This window comes from Prunus avium, chromosome 7 (genome assembly GCF_965620075.1).
Source record: "Prunus avium chromosome 7, drPruAviu1.hap1.1, whole genome shotgun sequence".
NCBI lineage: Eukaryota > Viridiplantae > Streptophyta > Magnoliopsida > Rosales > Rosaceae > Prunus > Prunus avium.
The window spans coordinates 31,013,915-31,041,235 of record NC_142290.1 but is presented as its reverse complement, the minus strand read 5'-3'; the positions used below and the strand labels follow the sequence as shown (position 1 = coordinate 31,041,235).

General features: G+C 37.7%; 2 protein-coding genes across 2 annotated transcripts; one reads left to right on the top strand and one right to left on the bottom strand.

Annotated features, from left to right (window-relative positions):
- Positions 1-116: 116 nt before the first annotated feature.
- Positions 117-6,633, bottom strand: ABCB1 (ATP binding cassette subfamily B1). The gene is made up of 10 exons (XM_021969713.2): positions 5,831-6,633; positions 5,684-5,738; positions 5,406-5,581; positions 5,069-5,269; positions 4,660-4,919; positions 4,259-4,575; positions 3,899-4,122; positions 2,729-3,102; positions 1,889-2,603; positions 117-1,633 (listed from the first exon to the last, which is right to left on the bottom strand). The coding sequence occupies exons 1-10, from the start codon at positions 6,329-6,331 to the stop codon at positions 344-346; spliced, it is 4,113 nt and encodes a 1,370-aa protein (XP_021825405.2). The 5' UTR covers positions 6,332-6,633; the 3' UTR covers positions 117-343.
- An 11,749-nt stretch (positions 6,634-18,382) lies between these two features.
- LOC110766314 (tryptophan N-monooxygenase CYP79A68) lies at positions 18,383-20,808 on the top strand. Its single transcript, XM_088256011.1, has 2 exons — positions 18,383-19,581; positions 19,858-20,808. Exons 1-2 carry the CDS (start codon positions 18,565-18,567, stop codon positions 20,488-20,490), a joined length of 1,650 nt encoding a protein of 549 aa, XP_088112137.1. The 5' UTR covers positions 18,383-18,564; the 3' UTR covers positions 20,491-20,808.
- Positions 20,809-27,321: the final 6,513 nt, after the last annotated feature.

Sequence of the window (27,321 nt, the reverse complement as noted above, 5' to 3'; positions counted from 1 at the left end):
CACAGAGGAATTTCACTTTTTAAATCGTTTGGACCACAACAGTTGTCTAACACCATCACTTGTTTGAAACATTGGGTAACCATGTTATGATTATTTCTTAAGAGCACAAGTGAAAATGCACAAGAGTGTAAGTTATCTATTTCAATCTTGAGGGAAGTATTTGTCATTATCATTTTCTTCAAAGATTCATAGGGTAGAATATATATATGGTAAAAATAGGGGGAGTAAAAGAAAGAAAGATAATACATATACTATACCAAAACAGAAAAACAAAAACAAAAACCCAAAAAATCAGATGGGGTATATGGGGATATACTCCTCTTTACTGGTGTGTGGCTTCACCTTACTTGCCTTCTCTATCTTCATCTTCTCTGGGTTTTACTGAAGAACTTGAACCTGATGCCATTCCAATGGCCTGGGTGTGTGTGAACCGTTGTAGCTGTATCATGCGAGCGTAACACCCATCTGGGTAATTTTTCAATAGATGGGAGTGAGATCCTTGCTCTGCCACTTTCCCATCATCAATCACTGCAATGACATGGGCATTCCTGATAGTTGATAGTCTGTGTGCAACCACAATTGTGGTTTTCCCTGAGCAAGCACGATCCAGAGCCTCTTGAATAGATCTCTCAGACTCAGCATCAAGTGCACTTGTTGCCTCATCAAGAAGCATAAGCTCAGCCTTCCTCAATAAGGCCCTGGCAATAGCAACTCTTTGTTTCTGTCCTCCAGATAGTTGAACTCCTCTCTCCCCAACAAATGTTTTGTACCCTTCCGGCAATGCAGATATGAACTTGTGAGCATTGGCCATATTTGCAGCTTCAATGATCTCAGCCTCAGTTGCTGACTCGTGCCCATAAGCAATGTTTTCATATATGGTTGTAGCAAAGAGGCATGGCTCCTGAGGAACCACGGCTATGTGCCTCCTTAGGGACTTGAGATTGTATTTTCGAATGTCCTTTCCATCAACCATAACTCGTCCTGATGTCGGGTCATAGAACCGCTGTATCAGTGCAATGACTGAGCTCTTGCCACACCCACTAGGACCAACAAGGGCAAGAGTTTTGCCTGCTCGGGCACGGAGGGAGAGGTCACGGAAAACAGGGACATCCGGGCGAGTAGGGTAAGAAAAGTCTACATGCTTGAGTTCAACTTCTCCACGCAAACGATCAGGGACAACAGTAGCATCTGGATCATCAGGTTCAATTTCAGTTTTGCGGTCAAGGAGGTCAAAGACTGATCGCATTGCTCGACCACCTTTAATAAAGTCAGGTGCTAGTGTTAGTGTTTCTGCTGCCCCATTAGCAGACACCATCAGGACCATGAAAACTCGGATTGTCTTTGAGAAATCAGAGATTCCGTGCTTTACAAGCCAGGAAGCATACCAAAGACCTAGAGCATAGGAACCGTAAAGTGCAAACTGAGCTATCCCAAAACCACTGCCAGCAATCTGGCCCTTCCAAAAGCACCGGCGTAGGGGAATCTGGAGGTTGCTGGAGAAAAGACCAACAATTTTTCCCTCTGAATTGAATGCAGCAACAGTCCTTACATTGGCTATGGCCTCCCCAGCCAGTTGGGTGGCCTTGGCATGTGCACCTTCAAGGTCTCCAGAGAAACCCGTCATGAACATTTTCTGTTACAGATTCAATAAAAGAAACAGTAAATACAGGAATGTGTCAATGGATAATCTATCGGACAACAGTAAAATATGCCTTAATTTAAATTCGAGTATATTGTGTTTTCCCTAATTAAAATTTTCTAGTCTGAATGTCATGGCCAGAGTCCAATTAGTTTCCTAATAATTCTACTATAGATAACAAATAAATTCCTAATCTCTGTACATCGTCACCATGCATGCTTGAAGAACTACTTAGGGAAAAAAAATTACCTGCAACACTGTGGCTGCAACAACCACAGGGAAGACAGCTATAAGGACAAGGGCAAGGCGCCATTGCAAAACAAATCCTGCAGTGCAAGCAACTAGCATGAGTGCTGTGTTCTGTACAATAACAGAAATCCTGTCTCCAATGGCTGATCTGACATTGTTGGCATCAAGAGCCAGCCTTGCTGCAATCCTGGCACTCTCATTTTCCTCCTGATCAAACCATGCCATTTCATTTTTCAGAACTGCTGTCAGCATTTTCTCCCTCACTCGTTTTGTAAGGTTTTCTCCCACAATATCCCAAAAGAAATGTTGCAGTGTGTTGAAGAGAAGTGCAGCTGATGAAAGTCCAATTAACAAATAGCAGTACTTATTAATCTGTTTGATCATGAAGTCATGGTCCGGATTGTAGTAGACGCTGAGGACAGCACTTAGAACATATGCGAAGAAAGCACTAAGAGAACCACAAACAACAGAGCCAATTGAACCAACTAAAGCATAAACCCATTCAGGAGAGTTCATTTTAGCAAGGCGCCAGAAGGAACTAGCTTGCTCCTTGAAGGGAAGTTTTTCTAGCCGGTAATTGGGATACGAGGCATCAAGGGAGAGACTAAAATCAGAAGTAGAAAAGTCCGATAGCCGGCGTGAGTATGGTGATCGACCATATGAGGAATTTCGGGCAATTATAGGTGAGCTAACAGAGTTCCTGGCACTAGAAGGCCTGAAAAATGAAGACCCATGATAAGTATTGATTTCTCAGCTTAAAAACTATCCATTTACAACAGAGATAAAACAAATGTGCAGTTGCTTAGTCTCCAAAGACAATAAAGAATCCACAATACATACCTTGCACTGCTCTTTCTGGCATTGTTGAGAGCAGTTTCATGTGCCATCTCTTGCATTCGGATGAGCTTGGCATATACACCATTTTCTCCTTTCGAAATGAGTTCATCATGGGCTCCGATTTCAGACACAGTTCCTTGTTGGAGTACAGCTACGAGGTCAGCTTTGCGAATGGTTGATAAGCGATGGGCAATGACAAGAGTTGTCCTGCCAATCATAAACCGGTCAAGGGCTTCTTGCACCAGCTTTTCTGACTCAGAGTCCAATGCACTTGTTGCCTCATCTAAGAGCAGGATTGCTGGGTTTTTCAGCATTGCCCTTGCAATGGCTATTCTCTGCTTCTGCCCTCCAGATAGTTGCAGTCCTCTTTCCCCTACCTGCCATTTTCAACTTATTATTAAATTTGTATGATAATTTTACTCTCTGATGTTCATTTTTTTCCAACAATTTTTATCCTTCTTATTTACTGCCAAACACAAACTACAGAAAGAGATTAAAATTCTACAGCAGCTTGGGGTTGGACTTTCAAACTATGAATGAATTAAATAAAAACTTCCTTCACAAATAATAAATTAATAGTCCTCTCTGCAATCCCACTTGTATGTTCAATTTATTATCTATTTTATCTCCATCAATCACCATCATCAGGCACTTCTCATTTTCCATTTTCTTTATATATTTTTTTGTCTTTAATCGCATAGAAATAGATTAGTTCTTAGATTTTGTTAAGTTATAGAGAATAATGGAACCCCTTCTTCTCTTCCTTATATATATTGTTTTGTCTTGTACTTCCTGTCATTTAATCTAATAAATATTCCCTTCTACTTTATTTAGTCCATGTTTCACCATGGATATGCAAAGGCCTATTTATTTCTGCACATGCAGTGTTGACTGCTGCATGTTACTTTCTACAAAATGCAGACATGACCAAACGCTTCCCCACATTGACTTTTAAAAAAAAAAACCAGCCTAAGATAAAGTTAGGTCTTGTTTGTTGACCAAATCAACCAATGCATCTTTAATGACTTAACAGAAGCAACTATAGGCCATTAGAATTTCAACTAAATCTGGCCCCCTTCAGTTCAGGCCTTCAACTAAAATATGCCCTCAAGAATTATAGTAAATATTTACACTAATTATAACCATGGTATATTACTATCTTAATTAGCTAACCTGAGTATCAAAACCGTCAGGAAGTTTGACAATGAATGAATGGGCATTGGCAACTCTGGCAGCTTCTTCAATCTCAACTTGGTCTGCATCAGGCCTTCCCAAAAGTATATTTTCTTTAATGGTGGTAGCAAACAGAGCTGGCTCTTGGCTCACAAGCCCTATTTGCTGTCTCAGCCACCTTAGTTTCAAGGTCTTTATGTCATGCCCATCTAGCAGAACTTGTCCTGCACAGGTTAAAAGAGCATTTTCATTAACAACACATTTCGAAACAAAAACACAAGCCTACATGGAAAAAATTGAACTCAGGAGACTTCTACTGGAAATTTGGAACAAAAAAAATGAAATTGGTGGATAATTTACCTGAAGAGGGATCATAAAATCTCTCAATGAGGGAGACCACAGTGCTCTTACCAGAGCCACTGCTACCAACCAAGGCTATGGTCTTTCCAGCCGGAACATTCAAAGAGAAATTGTTGAGGATGCGAACATCCTGCCTTGATGGGTAGGCAAAGTCTACATTTTTCAGCTCCACTAGTCCTGTAACAGACTCTAGTTCCAGGCCTGCTTCACTATTCCGGTCCATGCCCGGTTTGTGATCAATAATTTTGAAAATCTTCCCAGCTGCAACTTTAGCCTTTGCAAAAGCACCCATGCTTGGGGCAGATTGTCCTAAAGCCCTGTTGATCAAAGAGAACTATGAGCAAACAAAATTTAATTAGTAAAACCTTTTGAGAAGAGAACACATGTAACATGGTACTTACAGTCCACCTATCATGACAGCAAACATGGTAGCTATGGCAAGACCTCCATTGGTGAAATGATGCCTAACAAGATAACCCCCATACCAGAGAAGAAGTGCATAGCAACAGAAAACAACAAAGTAAGTTGCTCCAAGTCCCATTCCTTTAGCAAATCCACTCTTGTAACCAAGCCTCTGAGCCACCTTCAATGCTGAGGAGTAAGTTTGCAGTGCTCTTGATTCCCCAACGAACGACAAAACAACTCGAATTTGAACTACAGTCTGCAATTTGGCTAAAAATCAGCTAAACCCATATACAGAAACAGCTCAAATTTGCCACAAATGAAGTGAAAAAAGTTGAATTCTCCTTAGTTTCTAACAATTGAAACTCAGAGGCAGATATGAGATATTAGGAACTTGCATTTACTGACCTGTTCTACAGTGTGTCCTGCTTGTGAAAGAGCTTCTTGGCTCTTGCCTGATAGCTTGCCTAATGTGGTGGTATGTATGGCTCCAATTACAGCTATTAGAGGAACAACAGCAAGGGTGACAAGAGCTAATTGCCACACAGCAGTGAAACCCACCACAAATCCAGACACAAATGTTGCCATGTAGTGAATGAAATTACCCAACTGCACAAACAAAGCAGAAAAGCAAACATGTTAGCCTGAAAAAAAAAAAAAATAATAATAATAATAATAAAAAATCCCAAATGGGAACCAAGTGACCAAAAAGAAATTTTAAGCAAAGTTCTGGGCTTTGCTTCACCTTCTCGCTTATGGCGTCTTGGACCATCACTGCATCGGTGTTAATGGCAAAAACGACGTCGGAGGTTCGAACCTCTGTATCAAAGTACTGAATGTCCTGGTTCAGAGCAGCTTCAAGGTACTTGATCCTCATTTTAGTTGATTGACGCTCTCCCGTCCACATCCAGCAAGAAATCTCTGCAGCAAAATTAGCAAAGGTCTTTCAATTACATAAACAAAACCCAGAAATGAAAAACCAAAATAAGGAAGGCAATTGAGCTCAAGAGAAGAAAAGCTCACCTGCCCATGAAGACGCCCATATTGCAGCTCCAACCACAAGAAAATACAATGCATACTGCAAATTCACAAAGACACAGAGACAAAAGAGAATGAGTTTTGATCACATTCAAAGTCTTAAGAACATGAGATAGTGAATTATAACAATACCTTCAAAACCTCTTGCATCATCTTATCCATGTCGTTTGCATTTGCACCAAAAGAATTAACAAGATCGGCGAAGAAACGAAGAAAGATAGGCAAAGAGCAACCATGCACGATTGCTCCAACAGACCCAATTGCCATCAGAACATAATCCAACCCATCAGCAAATCTGAAGAGCTCTCCAAACCCAACTGAGGGAAAAGCCTCCGGCTTTTCACCACCACTACTATTACCTCCATCACCACCACCACTAGAGTCTTTTTTGGGCTCAGAGCTCTCCATTGCCTCTCTTCTCTCTGCCTTGTTCACAACTTCTTGAGCTTCCTGGTCCTCCACTCTCGGGTCTCTGTCTAGAGCTGCTGTTGTTGTTGTTGATGGTGTTGTTGGCTTTGATGGGTTGGTTTTAAATGGGTCAGAAGGCTCAGCGTCAGACACCAGCTCAAGGCCTTGCATTTCGGACCATCTCCACTGCTCAATCGTCTTTATCCCCTGAGAATCTTGTGACATTTGCAAAATTCGTAGCTTTATGAGCAAACCAAACTCTCTCTCTCTCTCTCTCTTCTCTCTCTCTCCTTATTATCTCAATCTACCTGGTGGCTTTTGAGCTCATGTCTTTGCTTCCTCACTTTTCCAAATTTATTGATTTTTAACCCCCCCTTTGGTTGTGTTTTCTTCTGCTTTCACTACGCTCATATTTTGTTGTTTTCTGTGTTTTTCGTGTTTCTGTTTCCATTGGTGCTCAGTATATCTCGTGCTTTGGTGTGTTACGGTTGGTGGGATTGCTTCACTTTGCTTCTTCTGTAAATATAAAAAACACACTTAACACCACACACAGTGACAGCTTGGGTAAATTGAAGAGAGAGAGAGAGAGAGAACAGAGGAACAGAAAGGGGTTTTCCACCCGACAAACAACACTGTGTGAAAACTTAAAGATGGGGTTTTTTGACCAAAACAGATTCAAAGCAGAACACCCAATAGAAAAAATATTTTGAAAACCCCCAATTCTTAAAATGTATATATATTTTTGACAGTTGATCCTTAATTCCCTTCTTGCTTTGGCTTCTTCTGCAAGTTAAATTGTAAAAGCACGCACAAGAAAAAAAATTTCCCTTTCTTCCAAAAGTTCATACCTGCCCTCCTCTCTGTCTATCTCCTGTAAATCCGGCGTTTTTTGCTGCTCACTGTACCCTTCACCAACATAAATAAAAAAACTTGATTAATTATTTAAAAGCAACCCAAACAGACCCTCCACTATAAATAATGAAATTATGGTCCATTATTATTCATTAGTTATTAGCAGTGGTACATTTTCTTTGAATGTTGACTATGGAAACTGTGGACGGTGAGCTAAGTTTTGTCAATGTAAACTCTGCCACTTTGCCATAAAGTTAGCTGCTTTCATTGAAAAAAAAACTTTGCTAATTCTGCTGAAATGAACCCAATTTGTAATTTCCATGTTTGCCTTGATTTTTGAATAAAAAATCAAAGTGGGATTTCAGGAAATTTTCAGCAAGTGGTGGACAAATCTGAGGATTCCTCTAATCTTTTCAGAAATGACAGCGAATTGTTGGATTTGTTTAGGTCCAACTATGAGCTTCTGTTAAGTCTGCAGTCTAAGTAGTGATTAAACTTGAGCCACTGTGTTTCAGAGACTTTGAGAATTCAGAGAAGAGAGCATAAAAAAAAAAGAGGTGGGTTGGCTTCTAATCACGCTTTGAGTTTAATAATGAACTGGGTTGTGAGTCAGCTCCTTTTTTTAGCTAGAATACAATAAACTGACTGCCATCTGACACTCTGAAAATACCTTGGAGTCGCAATTTTTTAAGTGTTGTTTTCGGACTGGGATTGTGACCAAATTTGAGAAATTTTCTTTTCTTTTTTTGTTTGCCTAATGAGAGAAATTTAATTAGAAATGAGAAATTGTTGTGAGGGTTAAAATAAAAGCATTTTAAGGAATAAAGGAAAAGTGAGTTTTGATATCTTTCTCTCTTTTCACGCTTACAGTACTGTCTCTGGCTCTCCCCTCTGCAAGGTTCTTTGTGGCAAGCCTCTGTTTATGCCTCCACCCACGGGCGTTTGTCGAGTAATGTAACTCCTGCCTTAGAAAATGCCACTTGTGTTGCAGTTTTTCACATGTTATGCCCTTCACCCATGGATTCTGAGTTTTCTACATGTCACACAACACAAGGATCTGGATCCTCTGCTTGTTTTTTCTCTGCTTTGATTTGCTTGATTTTTATTCTAAACGTGCCACTTCGTTAAGAAATCATCTGATGGCTAAAACATTGACACTTCACATTGAAAAAGAAAAACAAAACAAGTATCTAAGTCCTCCTTGCATCTCCTTCCCCCAATTCATCTTCTTTTTCATCATGTAATCTTTGTAATTGAAGAATCTCATTGATAACAATAAGAAGTGAGAGTATAATTGAAGTCACCAAAAATTCATGCTTGAACATTAATTATACATCAAAAAAGCAATTTGAGACTTTATTTGAATTCTTATTTCATCATTTAGACTGAAGTTTGATTTGAGCCCTAAATTAATGCACGTCAAAATGGAGAAGAATAAAAGATGTCGGTGATGGTAAGAATTTCTTAGTTGGTGTTTTAGCTTGTAAAAGTGATGACGCAAATTTAAAGCTGCTGATCCATTGCAAAAGGAGCTTGCTGCATTTCTATAACCAAAATCAGATTTTTGCATGGAAAAAACTTTGGTGACGAAAAGATTGATGAGTGATAAGATTTTGGGGCTGGGGGGAAACGTGCCGACAAGGAGGAGGAAAAAAATTGCTAGAGACATTAGCTTAGGCGTTAGTTAAGTTAGGGTTTTTTGTTTCATTTTTAATTAAGAGTAAATTGGGTTTTAATTTTAAGGATGATGTGTCCAATTTAAATCACTTAGATTAAATTTTAATGAGATAGCATGTGGAGAACAAAAGTCAAGTAGATCATAGCTGAGAAAATCATAGCAGAGGATCCGAATCCACACAACAAACAACACCTATTTATTGATGTGTTTAGTTGTTTGGTTTTTGGTCATATTTGTTGCATGAATGCCATGAATAATGATGCCTACTTCTTTTGTTTTGTGGGTGAAGCATTTAAGTTATTGCTCACAATGAGTTATGTTGCATCTAGATTAGTTATTGATTATGTTATACCTTATGATCTTGCAAGAAAGATGATCTCATGATTCTATAAGAATTCATACTATACATTCACACATTCCTCCTGTTAAAATTTGATTGTTTGTATCAAATAATAACTTGGGATTTTTTAGCATATGAAGAATCCGATTTTTCAAATAAATTTCTTGCTTTCATTTTACTCTATTTGTGTGTATGTGTAGTTCCATCCGTGTAATGTGTGTGAGTTTAATATGTTATCGCCTATTTCAAAAATAAATAAATAAATAAAAGAGTTGGGGAGACTTTAATTCCTTGAACTGGAAAAGACTGAACCCCAACTACAGTTTTTAACATCTGGTGAACTACAAATATGGAAATATAGGTAAACTTGATGGACACACTAACTTTGTCTCATCACGATTGACATATTCTATTTAATGGCACACACCTAACAAATCAGTTGGCTCATTTTAATTAATGTGGACCAGCTCTAAGTACAACAAGAATTGAATGTATGAAACATTGCCATATAAAAAAATATAAAACTTGGGTTGAATATCATTTCGGTTCATGTGTCTTGTTCCAATATTTAGTTTGAGATCGATAAATTTAGTCCTTGTATTTTACTCTATAAATAATTTTGCTTTTTTATTTATTTTAGAAATTGACATTAATTTACTTTGATGCGTGTAGGTGTCGCACGTCCACATTATATCAACCAAATTGATTAAATTAAAAACACATGGATCCAAAGCCAAAAGCCAAAAGCTAGGGCTTGTTCATGAACCCTAAATTATTAGTGTTTTGTGGTCTTGACCATAACACACAAACACAATGAATGTATCCTATGACTAGAATAAGGCAGAGGCACTATTACAGAGGCATTGTCATTGTTATCCTAAATATATTGATTAGCATCCAATTAGATTCTTAGAACTAAAATGAATAAACAAGGTTTGTTAAACTTTAGGTGTAAAGGAAAAGGGTTGGTGAACAAACTTCAATATAAAAGAGAGTTAAATTAAGACTAACTTTGTTGATGAAAAGAGTGCATATTTTATTGGTAAATTTTGGGGGAGCCCCAGTGAGCATGAAGAAGTCAAATGAAAACCCTCTCTCTCATTGAGAGGTTATTATTATTTTGGGCAAAAGGGGATATGACCATTTTTCAGTCTCCCATTCCAGCCTTGTTCTGATGGGAAAGGAGATTAAAATTTTAGTAAACCCCAAAACAAATTTACTCAAGTGCCCACTCAAATACTCCTCTCAAAAGCGGTGCATGTGGCCCTCATTATGCCATTTGCATTGTCTTTCTTGTGGTTAAGTGTGCTTAATTTCAGGATTATTTTTTAATTATTGAGATCATGAGGATCTTAATCTACAAGTTAGGATGATTTTCCTTGGGTTGTGGATACAATTACAACCACAAGAGGGTCGTATTGGGAACCTGGCATTTTGAGGGCTCTACATCTGTTAAAAGTGCACCAACCTTTGGCCACACTGTGTAGTTATTTTCTGTTATCTTAAGGCCCTAGCTAATACATCTTTTATTCGAAGGTTCCATCGGCTATTTAGAGAAGCATATTTCTATAGTCATATTGATAATTTTCCAATTTAGATTTAGTTGAGTATCATATTTCTATAGTAACGACTCCAAACTCGTTGAACTTTTCTTTTATACGAATGTCATTGGTGAGGGAAAGAATCGAACAAAAAACCTTTGAGCATAAAAATAAGTACTCATAATCACTTAAATTACAAACCTTTTACAAATTGCAACTCGTTCTCTAGTACTTTGGCTTCCCAAACGATGTCTAATTATCACCAAAATAAATGAAATTTCATAAAACCAATAAATGTTATGCGAACTTCTCCCTTTTTATATAATTTATCACTGCATGTGGACCAATTTATTTTTTTGGCCGACTCACGTATATCGTCTTTTTTGCATGGAAGAATTAATGAATGAATATACTCAACTTTATTTTTTTTAATTTTGAGCTGTAAGAACAAGCCCAGAACTGAGTGGTCAATTTACCATTCGCTTTCAGTGTTTGAAATCGAAAATAAAAGATAATCGATCGTCCAGTCATATAGAAAAAGAAGAACAAGAAACTTTGAAAAAGTTTTGAACTTCTTGAGCAGTGCAAATTCATTGAAGATGGCTGATAAAAGAGATGGTAGGGCACTCCTTGGGCATGCGATAGAAATGGGGAACAATTGATATTTTTATCTCTTTAAATTTAGGACTTATTTTTATCAATGTGTGGAGGGAATGAAAAGCTTTGGAATTGGAAAATGACCTAATTGGGTCCACCTATCTTAGACTTTCATTCATTCCTAACTCCTAAGTTTGACTTCCAATCTACTACTGATCTTGTTAATTTTGTGGTTAAATCATATTTATTTAGAATTAAATATTTATATTTTGAGAAAAAGAGCATTTCATTCATGATCCAAGAGTTTCATACATAGACAGCATGAGAACAGTGGTCTCGTTAAAACCTTTATAGGAAAACCATATGGGAGAAATCCCAGAATAGTAAAAAATACTATATATACATGTCATGGACTAACATAAGAATCCAATCCAGACTTACTAAACCATTACAAATAACCAAAACAAACTACCAAATTACTAGAAGACCATGTTTATATTGGATACCTGTTTTGCACACATTTTTTGTCCCGATTAAAAATTTTGCGGCAACTTTTATCTTCAATGATTAAAATATTACTTTTTATATACATAAAACAGCAGTAACTAATGTAAAAGTTATGTTAAAATCTTAACAGCTCAAAGTGGCAATCTAATCAAAAAGCTTTGGTTTAGGTTGCAAGTTTTACCAACAAACATTGGCACATGAATGCAGGAAAGGTTGGGGGAGACTGTAAAAGTCAAAGTGTTAGGTAGTGAAACCCTTTTCATGTCATAAATAGACTTTGAATTGGGCGACACAAGACTAGAATTGATTTTTTTATTAAGGAAAAAAATATTTTTTATTTTTATTACTTACTTAATATTAATTCCTTAAGTTTTTATTATTGAAACTACTATTTTTATGTCTCATTAATTTAGTTTAATTTTTCTTCAAAATTCAATTACAACTATAGAAAGAAACACATAATCCACAATGATCTTAGTGTTGATTACGTGATCAGTGTTATAAAAACACAAGTGCATCTACCTAGTGACCAAAATCTCTCCGTAAGAAGGGAGAGAGAGAGAGAGAGAGAGAGAGAGAGAGAGAGAGAGAGAGAGAGAGAGAGAGAGAGAAGGTTATGTTAAGGGGAAATGGAAATTTAAAAACATACAAGGAAAAAATGCAGGGTATATTGAGAAAATTTTGGTTAAAAGAGAATGCCTTTACAGAAAAAAGAAAGAAAAAAAGCCCTCAAATACAGTACCTTTGTGTGTAATATGGCATTATAGGACAAATAAAATACACGAAGATGGTGTTTGAAAATAAGAAATGCATGATGGGGTGCATGCCATGATAATTTGCTAAAGAGTCCCCCTCCTATAGTTGTGTTGTGCATACGATTATGATTGATTGCTTCCCAACATATCTATCGACAACGCAATATTGCCATATCCACCAAAATTAGTTAAAGCTTTTGAATATTTTGTTGAACAAGGATGGATTAAGAGAAGTTCTTTATCTTATCTGCATATATAGCAACTTCAAGTCTTCGAGAAGGTATTACCATTTCTGGTCCAAAACAAATCCACGTCCCGCCCATTTTTAGGCAGAAGAAAACTATGGCCATTTGTTTTGAATTTGTTGTTTCTTTGACTCCTCTAAAAAAATCCTTGACAAAACACATTGACTATTAGAGGCCTCAAGGTGACTTTACACAACCTGCAATGAAAATAAAAAAAATTTAGTCCATACTAACCTTCCAGTAAAATCTATCGTTACAAAACCGGTTTATAAGGAAAAGGCGCCTTGGATATTAGCATTCTAACACACAGCTTACAGTTATATTTGAACTTGCCTCTAGTGGGGAATTTTGATCCTTTGAAAGTTGAAAATGCAAGCAAGAGAATATTCCAGGTTGTATAGCAAACCAATGACCATTGTTTTAAGCTGCCTCTAAAGAAGCCCACCATGGATAACTCAAAAGGGGATTTAAATAAATAAAAAAAATATAACACAAAGATTTTATTCTTATTATGATATTAGAATTGCCACCCTCTACCACACTACCACTCTCCATTCAATAATGCAAAAAGCAAGGATTTTGTATGACAAAAGGATCCACATTATTATTACCAACTCATTTCAGTTGGTTTGTCACCATTTGCAATTTTGATTGGTGACCATTTTGAGCTCATCACCTTACTTGTATATGTTTATACATTGTTGTCCTTGTATTTATTTGACACTTTGCGGAAATTTCCCACCTCCTTCTAGATAAGCCTTTGATTTAAGATGCCAATTTATTCCAAGTACTACAATTTTAATTTGTTTATTAAAAGTCCCTGTTTGGGGAGTGGGAATCTGACTAGAAAGTATCCTTGCATCACATAAAAGTCTTTCTTTTTCCAAAATAGGAAATCCTTAACGGTAGCAAACCTTCATCAAATGAAACATAATTATATACTATTAAACAAATTTGATTATTTTTAATTAGTGGCTTCCACAATATCTCCTCCATGCTTTCATGGCCTGTCCTTGGCACATGCATTAGGTATCCTAATCAAACTTTATGTCTTAAATAATGGGTTTTAAGAGTAGAATGTGTGTTATTAAGTTTTTTTTTTTTTGGGGGGGGGGGGGGGGGGGGGAGGGGGGGGTGTTGTGGGGAGGGAAATATGTTAAAAATTTCACAAATAATAGAAGTTGCAGACCTGTATTCCTACTTTGACAATGCAGAAATGTAATTTATACTTCAAATAAAGAGAAAAGAAGGCTGAGGTGTGTGTATCTTTTTGAGTAGTGTTTAAGTCTTGGACAAAGTATTAATTATTAGTTTTTTTCCCCATAGAAGATGAAGGGAACACACAGAAAGCTGGGGGAAGAAGTTTACTGATGGATCATGTAGATGGCCATTAGGGCCAAAGTATTTATAGTGGCACCTCCCAACCACAACCAAAATGATGAGATAAAAACCCTAATAAGTTAGGTGAGGTTTAGGAATTAATGGTATATAATTTGAAGAATGACCAATTAGATAAATCCATGGGGTGCCTTTGGGTTGATTAGATCCAATTAAATCAGTGATCCAAAACATGGATGAGATGAATGGGTATGATGAGAGTTGATGTAGGGTGGGGATTTGGGCAAAATACCAAATGACAAAAAGAGTGTCTTGTGTTGTAATGATGAAAAATGATTTGTTCCATAGTGGGTGTTGGCTTGGCTTCCATGTGTGCATGTTAGTGATCATACATGCATAGCACCCACTTTGCATCTTCCATGCTTTGCTCCCTTTGCTCCCTTCGCCCTTTTTGTCATTTTCATCTCTTTCTTTTTTTCCCTCTCTCTCTCTCTCTCTCTCTCCCTCTCAATTATTTTCCCTCTTCTTTTCTGAGAAAATTAGCATTGCTTGTAAATTATAAATTTTGAACACATTCTCTTTTTGTCAAAGGCATCACACGCAACCCAATTTTGATTGTACGGCCATGGCAAGACCCCTTCATTTGTTTAAGCCTAAGGTGGGCCAAATTGTTCAGCTGGGTGCCACAACCAAATGTTTTGTATAGTTATTTATTAGGCTCTCTTTATTGATTTGTATTCTGATACACGTAGCATTTTATGATCCTTGGACGAATATATAAAAAGGAGGGAGATTTTGGAGCTACGATTACAGCTATCAAAATCCAACCCAATATCAAGCAATTGAAAGAAAAGAGATCTTCTGGCCCTTTATTCATATGCTGGACATGTGAAACGCTACCTAACCCTAAAATTGGTGAATCACAGATCACCATACAGCAGATGAAAAGAAAGATTCGACTATAGGGGAAGCAAAAGCTTTATTTAGGAAAATGATGTTTGATAATGCCAAAAGCAGACGCATCAATATGTTATGGAAGACATGTCTTGATTGAAAAGTTTGTCATGAGATAAATTTAGGCAACTGCTGGTACTTTGTACCTAAAGGGATATCAAATCACATAAATCTTAAATGGGAATTTTTTTTTTTAACCAAGGTGGCAAGTGCATAGACCAATAGCCATCCTAATTGGGTATTGTGACCTCATGAAAATGAGAGTTATAATATAGGGCTAGACTAGAAGAAATTCTTTGATCCGAAGTTGATCATATTACCCATCAATCTACACACACAAACAAGGGGATCCTATGTATTTCGGTCTCACATGGCCCTACATTGGACCTATTTTAATGTAGGGGTTCTTAGTTGTGTGTGGATGGAAGAATGACGTGATCCATATGCCGGATCAAAGAATTTCTCTAAAATTAAAGCCCCCAAAAAGAGTTAAATTTTCAACATTTTCACTTAGTAATATGCAATAATGGAAAGTCAAAGCATTGTGAAATGGACCCCAAAGCAAGTTAATCCACAAAAGAGTGATTAACATCTGTGGAGCCAAAGGGATTAAAAAGCTGAAAAGATTAGGTCAAGGAGGAGGGAGGGAGGAGTAGAACGATATACACGCCATGTTTTTCAAAACGCCTCAGTGAATGAGAAGAAAAAGAGGGTGGGCTGACTGCTTGGTGCATGTGAGGCTGAATTATTGAAGGTACTTATAGCTTAGAGCATGGCATGTAGCATCAAAACGTCAAAATGCATAGCATCTAGCATCTGATGTCAAAATCCTATTGAGGGAAAGTGTCACATTTTTTGAGACCTCTCGGACCCCATTTCCTAGCCTTTGGAATTAACATTTTACCTAACGTTTTGGTGCTGAATCTCAGCCTCTAAAGACTTGGCCAAAGATATAGAAACTACAAATAAAATTGAAATTTTCAAAGATGGAATCCAACGAGACGTTTCGAGTTGATTGGTACCTGTGATTAATGGATGATTATGTGCATTGAAAAAGATTAATTTGGACTGAAGAAGATTTTGGAATGATTTCATGATCTAAAAATAAAAACAGATAATTTGAGTTCAACCCATGTCAGGAAACAGACATATATTCATTTACAGAAGAAAATGCATGGGTTACGACCAAAAAAAGAAGAACATGCATGGGTTGACATAGTTGTGCCAAACCCGCGTTAACATTGAGCCCTTTGTCAGAAGCCCAGTACCTTACACACCAAAACTCATTGAGAGCCCCAACATATATGTATATATATTATTTGTCATGTAAATAATATAGCAGAGGACAGCAAATACTAATCTCTTGGTCAAATTGGGGAGGCTTTAGGAGCTACAAAATTCATATCATGAGCTGTTATTCTTCTATTCTTTGACTAGTTTGAATTATTGTTCGAATCGGTTGAATCAAGAATTCGAACTCTTAACTTATCATAATTCAGACTCATTTTTCCCCACTTCCTCCCAAATAACTCCATAGACTAAAAGTTGAAGTAGCTTTTGTAATTTTCTCTTTTTCTTTGGTGCAGGTGCAACTTTGAATTATTGTCGAACACTCTAAAAAAACACAAATACATACGTACGTGAAGAAAGAATTATGTGTGGACAAGACGAGTGGAGACATGGGAAGCAAAAGTTGCTCAATCTTGAAAGTGACAAGAGAGAGGGCCGAGGTTGTGGAAATTGTCAGAAGAGGAAGGGGGTTGGGTTGATAATGTAAGTAAATATAATGAATGGTGTGGTTGCTAAAGGAGGAGCATTCACACAGTCCGTGCTCTCCTGTCTCTCAGACTCAGCAAAACACTCTCTTCATCTTCAGTCTTTACTCTTTCATTGACCATGTTCAGAGTTTGTTTGCCGACTGACCGCATTGTCAGCTTTTATGCTTGTGAAAATTGAACATTATTCTTCTTCTCCCAAGTCCCAACTCTTCATTTATTTGTACCACTTTTTATTTATAGTGCTTTGGAGGACCCATGCACGGTCCATGGCTTCAAGTTTTAATGGGCTCCCAATTGTCTTACCATATGGACCTATTTGTTTGCCACAAACATTGGCCCAAGCCCAGTCGGTCAATTTGCCATAACATCCGTTTTAGTTGCCGGGATACAAGAAGATTAGATGAGAGTATGGCAAGAGAGAGTTTAGGGTATTTCTACAGTTACATCCATGAAATGCCAATAGAATTCAAAAGAAGAAGTAATAAAATCAGTAAGATTATCTATGTTTTGAGTATTTAACAATAACTCAACAACACGAGACAAAAGGAAGTACCAAAAATAAGAAACCATAGGAAATTTCAGGAAGACAATAAAATGAATCTACTTGTGTTTGTTTATTTACACTTAAATTGATTTTGAGTAAAGGACCCATTAGTGTAGTGGTTTAGAGGAAATGCTTCACCAAGAAAGGTCATGGAATCGAGTCCTAACATTTGTGTAAATTTCAGGAAACAATAAAATGAATCTACTTGTGTTTGTTTATTTACATAAATACCTTGATTTTGAGCAAAGGACCCACTAGTGAAGTGGTTTAGAGCAAATGCTTCGCCAAGAAAGGTCATAGGTTCGAGTCATAGCATTTGTGTATTGTGTGTGGGTTTAGTATGCTATTGCCCCTCTCAAGAAAGGTCCTAAAAAAAAAAATTGTTGATTTTAAAATAACATTAGATCCTGCTGAGTTCTCATGTTACTAACATTAGAGCAAAAGGGTTCTTTTTCTTGAGGAGCGGAAGGGATATGCATTCTTTCAGAAAGCTAATCCTTTTTTTTTTCCCTCAAAAATATTAAATCAATTTATAATAATATAATATAACACTTATAAAAATAAAATTTGGACCCCTGAATAATGGACCCAGGGGGGGTCAATTGACTGTTCATGTTCAGCCCCAGGCCTGCTAAGAAGCTCACCATGAATAACTCAAAAGGGAATTTAAACAAATAAAAAAAATATAACACAAACATTTTATTCTTATTATGATATTAGAATTACCATTCTCCATTCAATAATGCAAAAGGCAAGGATTTTGTATGACAAAAGGATCCACAGTATTATTATCAACTCATTTAATTTGGTTTGTCACCACTTGCAATTTTGATTGGTGACCATTTTGAGCCCATCCCCTTACTGTGGATGGCTATATATGCCTAACAATATATTATGTATATGTTTGTATTTATTTGACACTTGGTGGAAATTTCCCACCTCCTTCTAGATAAGCTTTTGATTTAAGATGCAAATTTATTCCAAGTACTACAATTTTATTAATTAAGCTAGCTTAGGGGTGAAAAAAAGAGTATATATAGTCTGTACGTATAGCTTTACCACCCAGTCCCATTGTTTCATTTAATTAGGGCTAGCGTTGAGATGGAATAACACACTACCACTCAATAATGCAAAAAGCAGGGGTTTCTATGACAAAAAGGATCCACATTATTATTATCAACTCATTTAAGTTGGTTTGTCATCATTTGCAATTTTAATTGGTGACCATTTTGAGCTCATCCCCTTAGGCATCTACAACTATGGGCTATATATAACAAGAACATTGCAATAACAAGCTCATCAGCAGCACGTTAATCACTAGGTTTTGAGATGGAAGAAACCTTCACAAACAACACCTGCAGCCCAAATATTATATCCTCTTCATTGCCTTATTTGTTCTTAGATTCTGAAGTCACATCTCCAATTGCTCTTTCCCTTCCTTTCATTATTTTTATGTTTCTTGTCAAATTCATACTCAAAACCCACAACAAAAATAGCATCCCAGTCGTGCCTCTCCCTCCAGGGCCAAGCCCATGGCCAATTGTGGGTTGTTTGCCGGAAATGTGGAGGAACAGACCAGCACACAGATGGATCCACAGCCTCATGAAAAAATTCAACACTGACATTGCCTGCATACGCCTAGGAAATGTTCATGTCATCCCAGTAACTTCACCAGAAATTGCTAGGGAATTTTTGAAGAAAAATGATGCAGTTTTCGCATCGAGACCCGTCACAATGGCCACTAAAACTTTAAGTAGCGGGTACTTGACCACAGTGGTTGGGCCTTGGGGAGACCAGTGGAAGAAAATGAGAAGGGTTTTGGTTGCTGACGCGTTCAACCCATCTAGGGTTCATTGGCTACTTGGTAAGAGAAACGAAGAAGCTGATAACCTGGTTAAGTTTCTGTATAACCAATGCTCAGCCAATCAAAATGGTGCAGTGGTGAATGTGAGAATTGCAGCCCAGTTTTACTCAGGAAGTATCATGAGAAAGATGATTTTCAACAGAACGTACTTTGGCAAAGGGAGGGAGGATGGAGGGCCTGGTGTTGAAGAAGAAGAACATGTCTCTGCGCTTCTTACTTTGCTCACTTATGCCTATGCATTCTGCGTATCTGATTACCTTCCTTGGCTGAGAGTTTTTGACATCGATGGGCACGAGAAAAAGGTAAGGAAGGCTATGAACATTGTCAAGAAGCATCAAGAACCTATTGTGAATGAGAGGTTACAAGAATGGAGAGATGGCAAGAGGAATGAACCTGATGACCTTCTTGATGTTTTCATCTCACTCAAAGATGCAATTGGACAACCCTTATTATCAGATGAAGAGATCAAAGCGCAAACCACGGTAAACAATCTATTGTTATACTATATATTTATCTTATCGTAAATTTAGTAACATATAAAATGCTTATATGTTATGTTGTCAAACTGTGAATCGAGATGAGACATGTTAATCATTGCATAAGTACAAGTGGATGATATATTAAACACTACACCCAATAAATGCTTCATTCTGAACCTAAAATGAATTTTGGGATGATATTAAACATAAATATTAATTAGTACCCCAAAAAAAAAAAAAAAAAACCCAACTGATCATAAATATCTTGTGGATGATCAGGAGCTGCAGCTCTCAACAGTGGACAGTCCATTCAATGTAGCAGAGTGGGCTCTAACAGAAATGCTCAACCAACCTGAGATGCTAAAAAAGGCAGAAGAGGAACTAGATAGGGTAGTGGGAAAAAAGACTCTTGTTCAAGAATCCCATGTCCCTCACCTCCCTTACATAAGGGCATGTGCAAAAGAAGTTATGAGGTTGCATCCAGTTGGACCATTCAACCTCCCCCACGTGTCCATCGCAGATGCTGAAGTGGCAGGCTACTTCATCCCAAAGGGTAGCAATGTCATCTTAAGCCGCTTAGGGCTTGGGCGCAACCCTAGAGTGTGGGAAGAGCCATTGAGATTCAACCCAGAACGCCATCTGAATAGAACCGTTGACCAACGAGTTGACTTGGAAGAGAATGACCTGAGGTTCGTTTCCTTCTCTACTGGAAGGAGAGGCTGCATGGGCGTTGGGCTCGGCTCCACCATAGTTGTGATGCTCCTTGCAAGGCTCCTACAAGGGTTTTCATGGAGCTTGCCGCCAGATGTGGACAAGATTGACTTCACTGAGGATCAGATTTATTTGAAGAAGGCTAGCCCTTTGCTTGCACAAGCCAAACCTCGCTTGCCTGCCTCTGTGTACCCAATATAACTGTGGGCTGAGATGTCGCTAGGCCTACTATGATACTAGATTGGGCTTTTAGGTTATACTGTGATGAAATAATATAAGCTTATGAGCTTCTTTCTTACAGCTGCTCTCTGTATGTTTTCTTGCCCTCCTTCCTCCACGATTCATGGAGTTTGAGGGTTAGTTGTGATATAGCATTTTCTTTTCTAGCTACATTCTGTTTTTACCACAAAATATGAAAAGGTATCATTAATATAAGAGCATGGCTTGGCTCCTTAATCTAAAACGGTTGTTTAACGTTGTTTGGTTGTAATGTGAGAAAATAGTCTCCTTGTATTCATATATGTTGTCTCATTATTTCGACAAAAATAAGTCATCCATGTATTGAAAATTTGTGTTCATTTAGGATCCATCGAAGCAAGGGCAAAAACACAATCATGCTTAGGATTAATAAACAAGTCAACCATATCAATCCAAATAATAACCCCATCACAATGACGATGCCCTTTGTAGAAAACATTAGGAAAGCCACTTTGCAGCAACGAAATTCTTTGGTCCGAAGTTGATCATATTGTGACCTCATGAAAATGAGAGTTATATTATAGGGCTAGACTAGAAGAAATTCTTTGGTCCGAAGTTGATCATATTATCTGTTTAACCCAATGATAGTTACGGGGTCAAAATGGAGAGTAGTGGAAGACTTTTGTATTAAATCGAGGGATGAACATAACAGGTTAAGAATATCTCCCTTTCTCTCTCGTGCATCCCCTTCTTTATTCCTTTGCTCTTCTTATAGGGAAAAAAGGGGAAGGGGGGGAACTCCCAACATGGTCGGCTCGGCTCGGAGCCGAGCTGTTTGCGTCCCATAAAACTCGTCAGAGGATGAGTGGCCCGGATTCGCTGCTAGGGGCGGGGACGAACAGAAGTAGCCTTTCTGTATAACCGACGCCAGTACCATCAGGGAAGAAGGGGGAGGTCTGGGCGGCCAACACCTGGCTTTTGAGGGGACAGGGCATGTTTTACGAGGCGAGGTGGTTCGGTGGTTAGAGAGGGTCTTGTCACTGACATGGTCTTCTGCAGGCGTTTGTTGAAGCCCACGTGTCAGGATTCTATTGGGCCGAAGCGCTCGGTGATTACCGAGCATCAACATTACCCATCAATCTACACACACAAACAAGGGGATCCTATGTATTTCGGTCTCACATGGCCCTACATTGGACCTATTTTAATGTAGGCGTTCTTAGTTGTGTGTGGATAGAAGAATGACGTGATCCATATGCCGGATCAAAGAATTTCTCTAAAATTAAAGCCCCCAAAAAGAGTTAAATTTTCAACATTTTCACTTAGTAATATGCAATAATGGAAAGTCAAAGCATTGTGAAATCGACACCAAAGCAAGTTAATCCACAAAGGAGTGATTAACATCTGTGGAGCCAAAGGGATTGAAAACCTGAAAAGATTAGGTCAAGGAGGAGGGAGGGAGGAGTAGGACGATATACACGCCATGTTTTTCAAAACGCCTCAGTGAATGAGAAGAAAAAGAGGGTGGGCTGACTGCTTGGTGCATGTGAGGCTGAATTATTGAAGGTACTTATAGCTTAGAGCATGGCATGTAGCATCAAAACGTCAAAATGCATAGCATCTAGCATCTGATGTCAAAATCCTATTGAGGGAATGTGTCACATTTTTTGAGACCTCTCGGACCCCATTTCCTAGCCTTTGGAATTAACATTTTACCTTGAAATTGGCACTTAGGTGACGAGGGGTAAATTAAATGACACAAACACAACCACAACAAGCTTCACACACTTTAGACCTTGACCAAAACACTTATGACTAGTCAACTGCTAGTCATGAACAACCACAATCTAGAATACACAGAGCATGCCACAATGTACCTGCAACCCTAGAAAAATAATAGTGACAACCTAGGCACTTAGAAGGATCCGTCAATCTAGGCATCCCCTGTGCTAGCAACAACTATGGTGGAAGTGTGTGAAAACATTATAATCAAGTAAATACCAAACAGCAGATAATGATGACTAGTCAACCACCAAGAACACAAACCCAGAAAAATTACAGATATGCAAACCATATTTTGTTCACCCAGAAACCCACCATTGGGAAAAACTGGAGGTCATCAACCGACCAGGCAATCCACTAAGTAGAAAAAGATTCTTACAAAGGAATACAAGCAAGCTCAAGCAAAACCTAAATCTATTTAGGAAGATGAGCTATACCTCCTTTGTGCAATCTTCTTCTCCAACTTAGCAAAGCTTGAAGCTCAGTTCTTCATGGCAATGGCAGCTCCTTCTCCAGCTCGTTCATCCCATGGCACTAGCTTGTAAGCTCCAACTCAAACAGAAACCAAATTTGGATTCAAAGGAGAATGACCAATTTCTTCAAGAAACCATAGTCTTGAAGAAATCAATCTTGAATATGACCTAAATATATATTTGAGAGAGTGTTTGATCTAGCAAGATGAGGTTTTCATATTTCAAATGCAGTTTTCAAAAAGAAACAATTTGGAAAACTCAAAGATGAAAAATATGAAGATGGCTCTTGAGGAAGAAGCGAAAGTTTACAAAGAAACTTTCCAAAACTTGCCTACCCAAGTGACGGCTGCCAATTGAGGAATGCATTGCCTTTTACACAAAAATTCCTAGGTTAGAATCATACAAGGCAGCAGGGAATTTCGCAAAATAGGACAAAATAGATGGGTAGAGTCCAACTGGAAACAGTGAGCTGGAAATCTCACTGAGGCAGAGGTTGACCAGTCATACAAAGGAAAGATGACTAGTCATAATCTTCAGAAGTTAGAAAATGCAATGTAATGCAATGCAAGATTTACCTTTTGTTGAACCCATTATTGTCCATCATAATGTAGCCAAATAAGCATACCTAGAGATGTAATTCTTAATCTAAACTAGAGCTTGAGAAAATACAATGATTGTCCTATTACAAAATTGTCAAGGGAAGCCAAAAGAAATACTCAAAATGCATACATTAACATACCTAACGTTTTGGTGCTGAATCTCAGCCTCTAAAGACTTGGCCAAAGATATAGAAACTATAAATATAATTGAAATTTTCAAAGATGGAATCCAACGAGACGTTTCGAGTTGATTGGTACCTGTGATTAATGGATGATTATGTGCATTGAAAAAGATTAATTTGGACTGAAGAAGATTTTGGAATGATTTCATGATCTAAAAATAAAAACAGATAATTTGAGTTCAACCCATGTCAGGAAACAGACATATATTCATTTACAGAAGAACATGCATGGGTTGACATAGTCAGGGCCAGCCCTGGGTGATTGAAGGCCCAGGGCAAAACTCTAAGAGTGTGCCCTTTATTCATAAATTATTATTATTTTTAATCAAATAATTAATTGAGTGCTGCTATTTCCATTATTTTGTCTTATTTTCCCACTCACCATATCTTTAAAATTTTAAAGACAAATTTATCTTTTTGTAAAATAACTTATAAGGACTTATGTAACTCATCTTAAGTGTAAATCCAGCATGGATGTTAACAATTTTAAAATATTATTTTAGAATATTAAAAAAATATTAAAAACTTCATCACTTCCTTCCCAGGCTACACCAAACAAGCCACCACCCAAACACCACCAGCCACCTAGCAACCACCATCTACCACAAGCCCAATAGCACCCACCCGCCCAGCTAGCTCTCAAGACACCTAATCCTCATCAAACCAAATTATCCATAACCCATTCTAAATAATTACCGACCCAATTTTACAAAACTCATTAACTAGTGTATTGCAATTTGCAAGTATGAGAATCGATTGAAATAGCCTTCCTCACCATTTGAGACAAAAACCAAAAGCCTGATAAGAAAATCCTTGTTTAGAGAAACCCAGGGAGGAGATGCATGCTTTGGGGGAGAGAGAGAGAGAGAGAGAGAGAGAGAGAGAGAGAGAGAGAATTCTTATGCCTGCCACCATTGGCGGACCCATAATTTTTTTAGCGGAGGTGCAATATTGACTAAGTATGAAAAATGGTTTTTCAGAATAATCATTTTCTCAAGATAATTTTTGGCGGCTTTTATTCCTTACACATCAAATAAGAAAACTTGATTTTATGGGATTTTAGTATAAAGTATATATTGACTTAATGAGCCATCATTTTTAGCATAAATCGTATTTTGCACTAAAACCGATTTTTTATATTTTTATTTGGTGGGAATTTGATTTTCTAGTATTTTTATTTGGGGGGTACTTCCTTATTTACATTGTAAACTTAAGTAAATGGAGTAATTTAAAAATAAATGAAAGTAAAAGGACAAAGACATTTACTTAAATGTTGAAAATGGAAATAAGGTACCAGTTGAGCAAAGGGGCAATATAATGTAATAATTTTGTTTTGCATATACTTTTTTTTTTTTTGTCTGATCATATACATATATATAAGCTAATATAATTTTTTTTTGTGCCCTTCTCAATCGTGGGCCCCGGGCGGTGGCCCTAGTTGCCCTGGCCAAGGGCCGGCCCTGGACATAGTTGTGCCAAACCCGTTAACATTGCGCCCTTTGTCAGAAGCCCAGTACCTTACACACCTAAACTCATTGAGAGCCCCAACATATATGTATATATATTATTTGTCATGTAAATAATATAGTAGAGGACAGCAAATACTAATCTCTTGGTCAAATTGGGGAGGCCTTAGGAGCTACAAAATTCATATATCATGAGCTGTTATTCTTCTATTCTTTGACTAGTTTGAATTATTGTTCGAATCGGTTGAATCAAGAATTCGAACTCTTAACTTATCATAATTCAGACTCATTTTTCCCCACTTCCTCCCAAATAACTCCATAGACTAAAAGTTGAAGTAGCTTTTGTAATTTTCTCTTTTTCTTTGGTGCAGGTGCAACTTTGAATTATTGTCGAACACTCTAAAAAAACACACATACATACGTACGTGAAGAAAGAATTATGTGTGGACAAGACGAGTGGAGACATGGGATGCAAAAGTTGCTCAATCTTGAAAGTGACAAGAGAGAGGGCCGAGAGAAAAGGAAGTACCAAAAATAAGAAACCGTAGGAAATTTCAGGAAGACCATTTGTGTTTGTTGATGCCAAAAAGAGGTTCTTTGACTTAGAGGGTCAACTTAGTAAATTTGTGTCTTCGGTAGACTTGATGCTTCGGTAGACTGTGCGATCTGCAATAAAAGCAAGCGCACGGTAAGACCTAGGGCACCGGTGTGGTACCGGCCGAAGGCTCTCCGATGCTTAAGTAAGTTCGGGAATAGAAAGTTCAACTGACAGATCAATAGGCTTGTGTGCCGTAAGTTCTGATTACCTCCATTTTGGGATAGTTGGCCTCCTTTTATAGCTCTTGGGAGGTGTGCATTTTGTTGATTATTTCGATGTGGGACTGTGGGCGTCGCTTGGGAGCGCGCCACGTGTCCCAGGAGAGGGCGTTGCCCTAATGGAGAGATCGGTAGGCAGGGTGCCGAGGGCGCCTCTGACCAAGCCCAGTTTCCTCCACGTGTCTTGCCCTTATTGGCTGTTTATTTTGGGTGTAAACAGTGTTCGTTTATTTACACTTAAATAGCTTGATTTTGAGTAAATAACCCATTAGTGTAGTGATTTAGAGGAAATGCTTCACCGAGAAAGGTCATGGGATCGAGTCCTAACATTTGTGTAAATTTCAGGAAAAAAATTAAATGAATCTACTTGTGTTTGTTTATTTACACTTAAATAGCTTGATTTTGAGCAAAGGACCCACTAGTGTAGTGGTTTAGAGCAAATACTTCACCAAGAAAGGTCATGGGTTCGAGTCATAGCATTCGTGTATTGTGTGTGAATTTAGTATGCTATCGCCCCTCTTGAGTTCTCATGTTACTAACATTCGCGCAAAATGGTTCTTTTTCTTGAGGAGCGGAAGGGATGCGCGTTCTATCAGAAAGCTATCCTTTTTTTTTTTCCTCAAAAATATTAAATCAATTTATAATAATATAATATAACACTTATAAAAATAAAATTTGGACCCCTGAATAATGGACCCAGGGGGGGTCAATTGAATGTTCATGATCAGGTCCAGGCCTGCTAAGAAGCTCACCATGAATAACTCAAAACGGGATTTAAACAAATAAAAACATATATAACACAAAGATTTTATTCTTATTATAATATTAGAATTGCCACCCTCTGCCACACTACCACTCCATTCAATAATGCAAAAAAGCAAGGATTTTGAATGACGATCCACATTATTATTATCAACTCATTTCAGTTGGTTTGTCACCACTTGCAATTTTGATTGGTGACCATTTTGAGGTCATCCCCTTACTGTGGATGGCTATATATGTTTGTATTTATTTGCTACTTGGTGGAAATTTCCCACCTCCTTCTAGATAAGCTTTTGATTTAAGATGCAAATTTATTCCAAGCACTAAAATTTTATTAATTAAGTTAGCTTAGGGGTGAAAAAAAGAGTATATATAGTCTGTACGTATAGCTTTATCACGCAGTCCCTTTGTTTCATTTAATTAGGGCTTGCGTACGTTGAGATGGAATACCTTCATTATCGGTACTGCCTGCAGCTCATCTATATTATCCTCTGAACTATGAATATTCCAATTGCATCCATTTTTATCTTTCTTGTCAACTTCATCAGAAGGTTGAAACCAACCACCAAAAACAAAGTACAAAGTAGGCCTAAGCTCATGACCAATTGTTGGTGGTCTTTGATATTCCACTACAAATCTAGTGTTTTCTTGCAGGTACCTTTCCCCTTCTCATGCATAAAGATAAAGATTCAATTTGTCAAACGTCTCAAGCAATCTTGTCGAAGGACACTAAATTTTTTTTACACCAACCAAA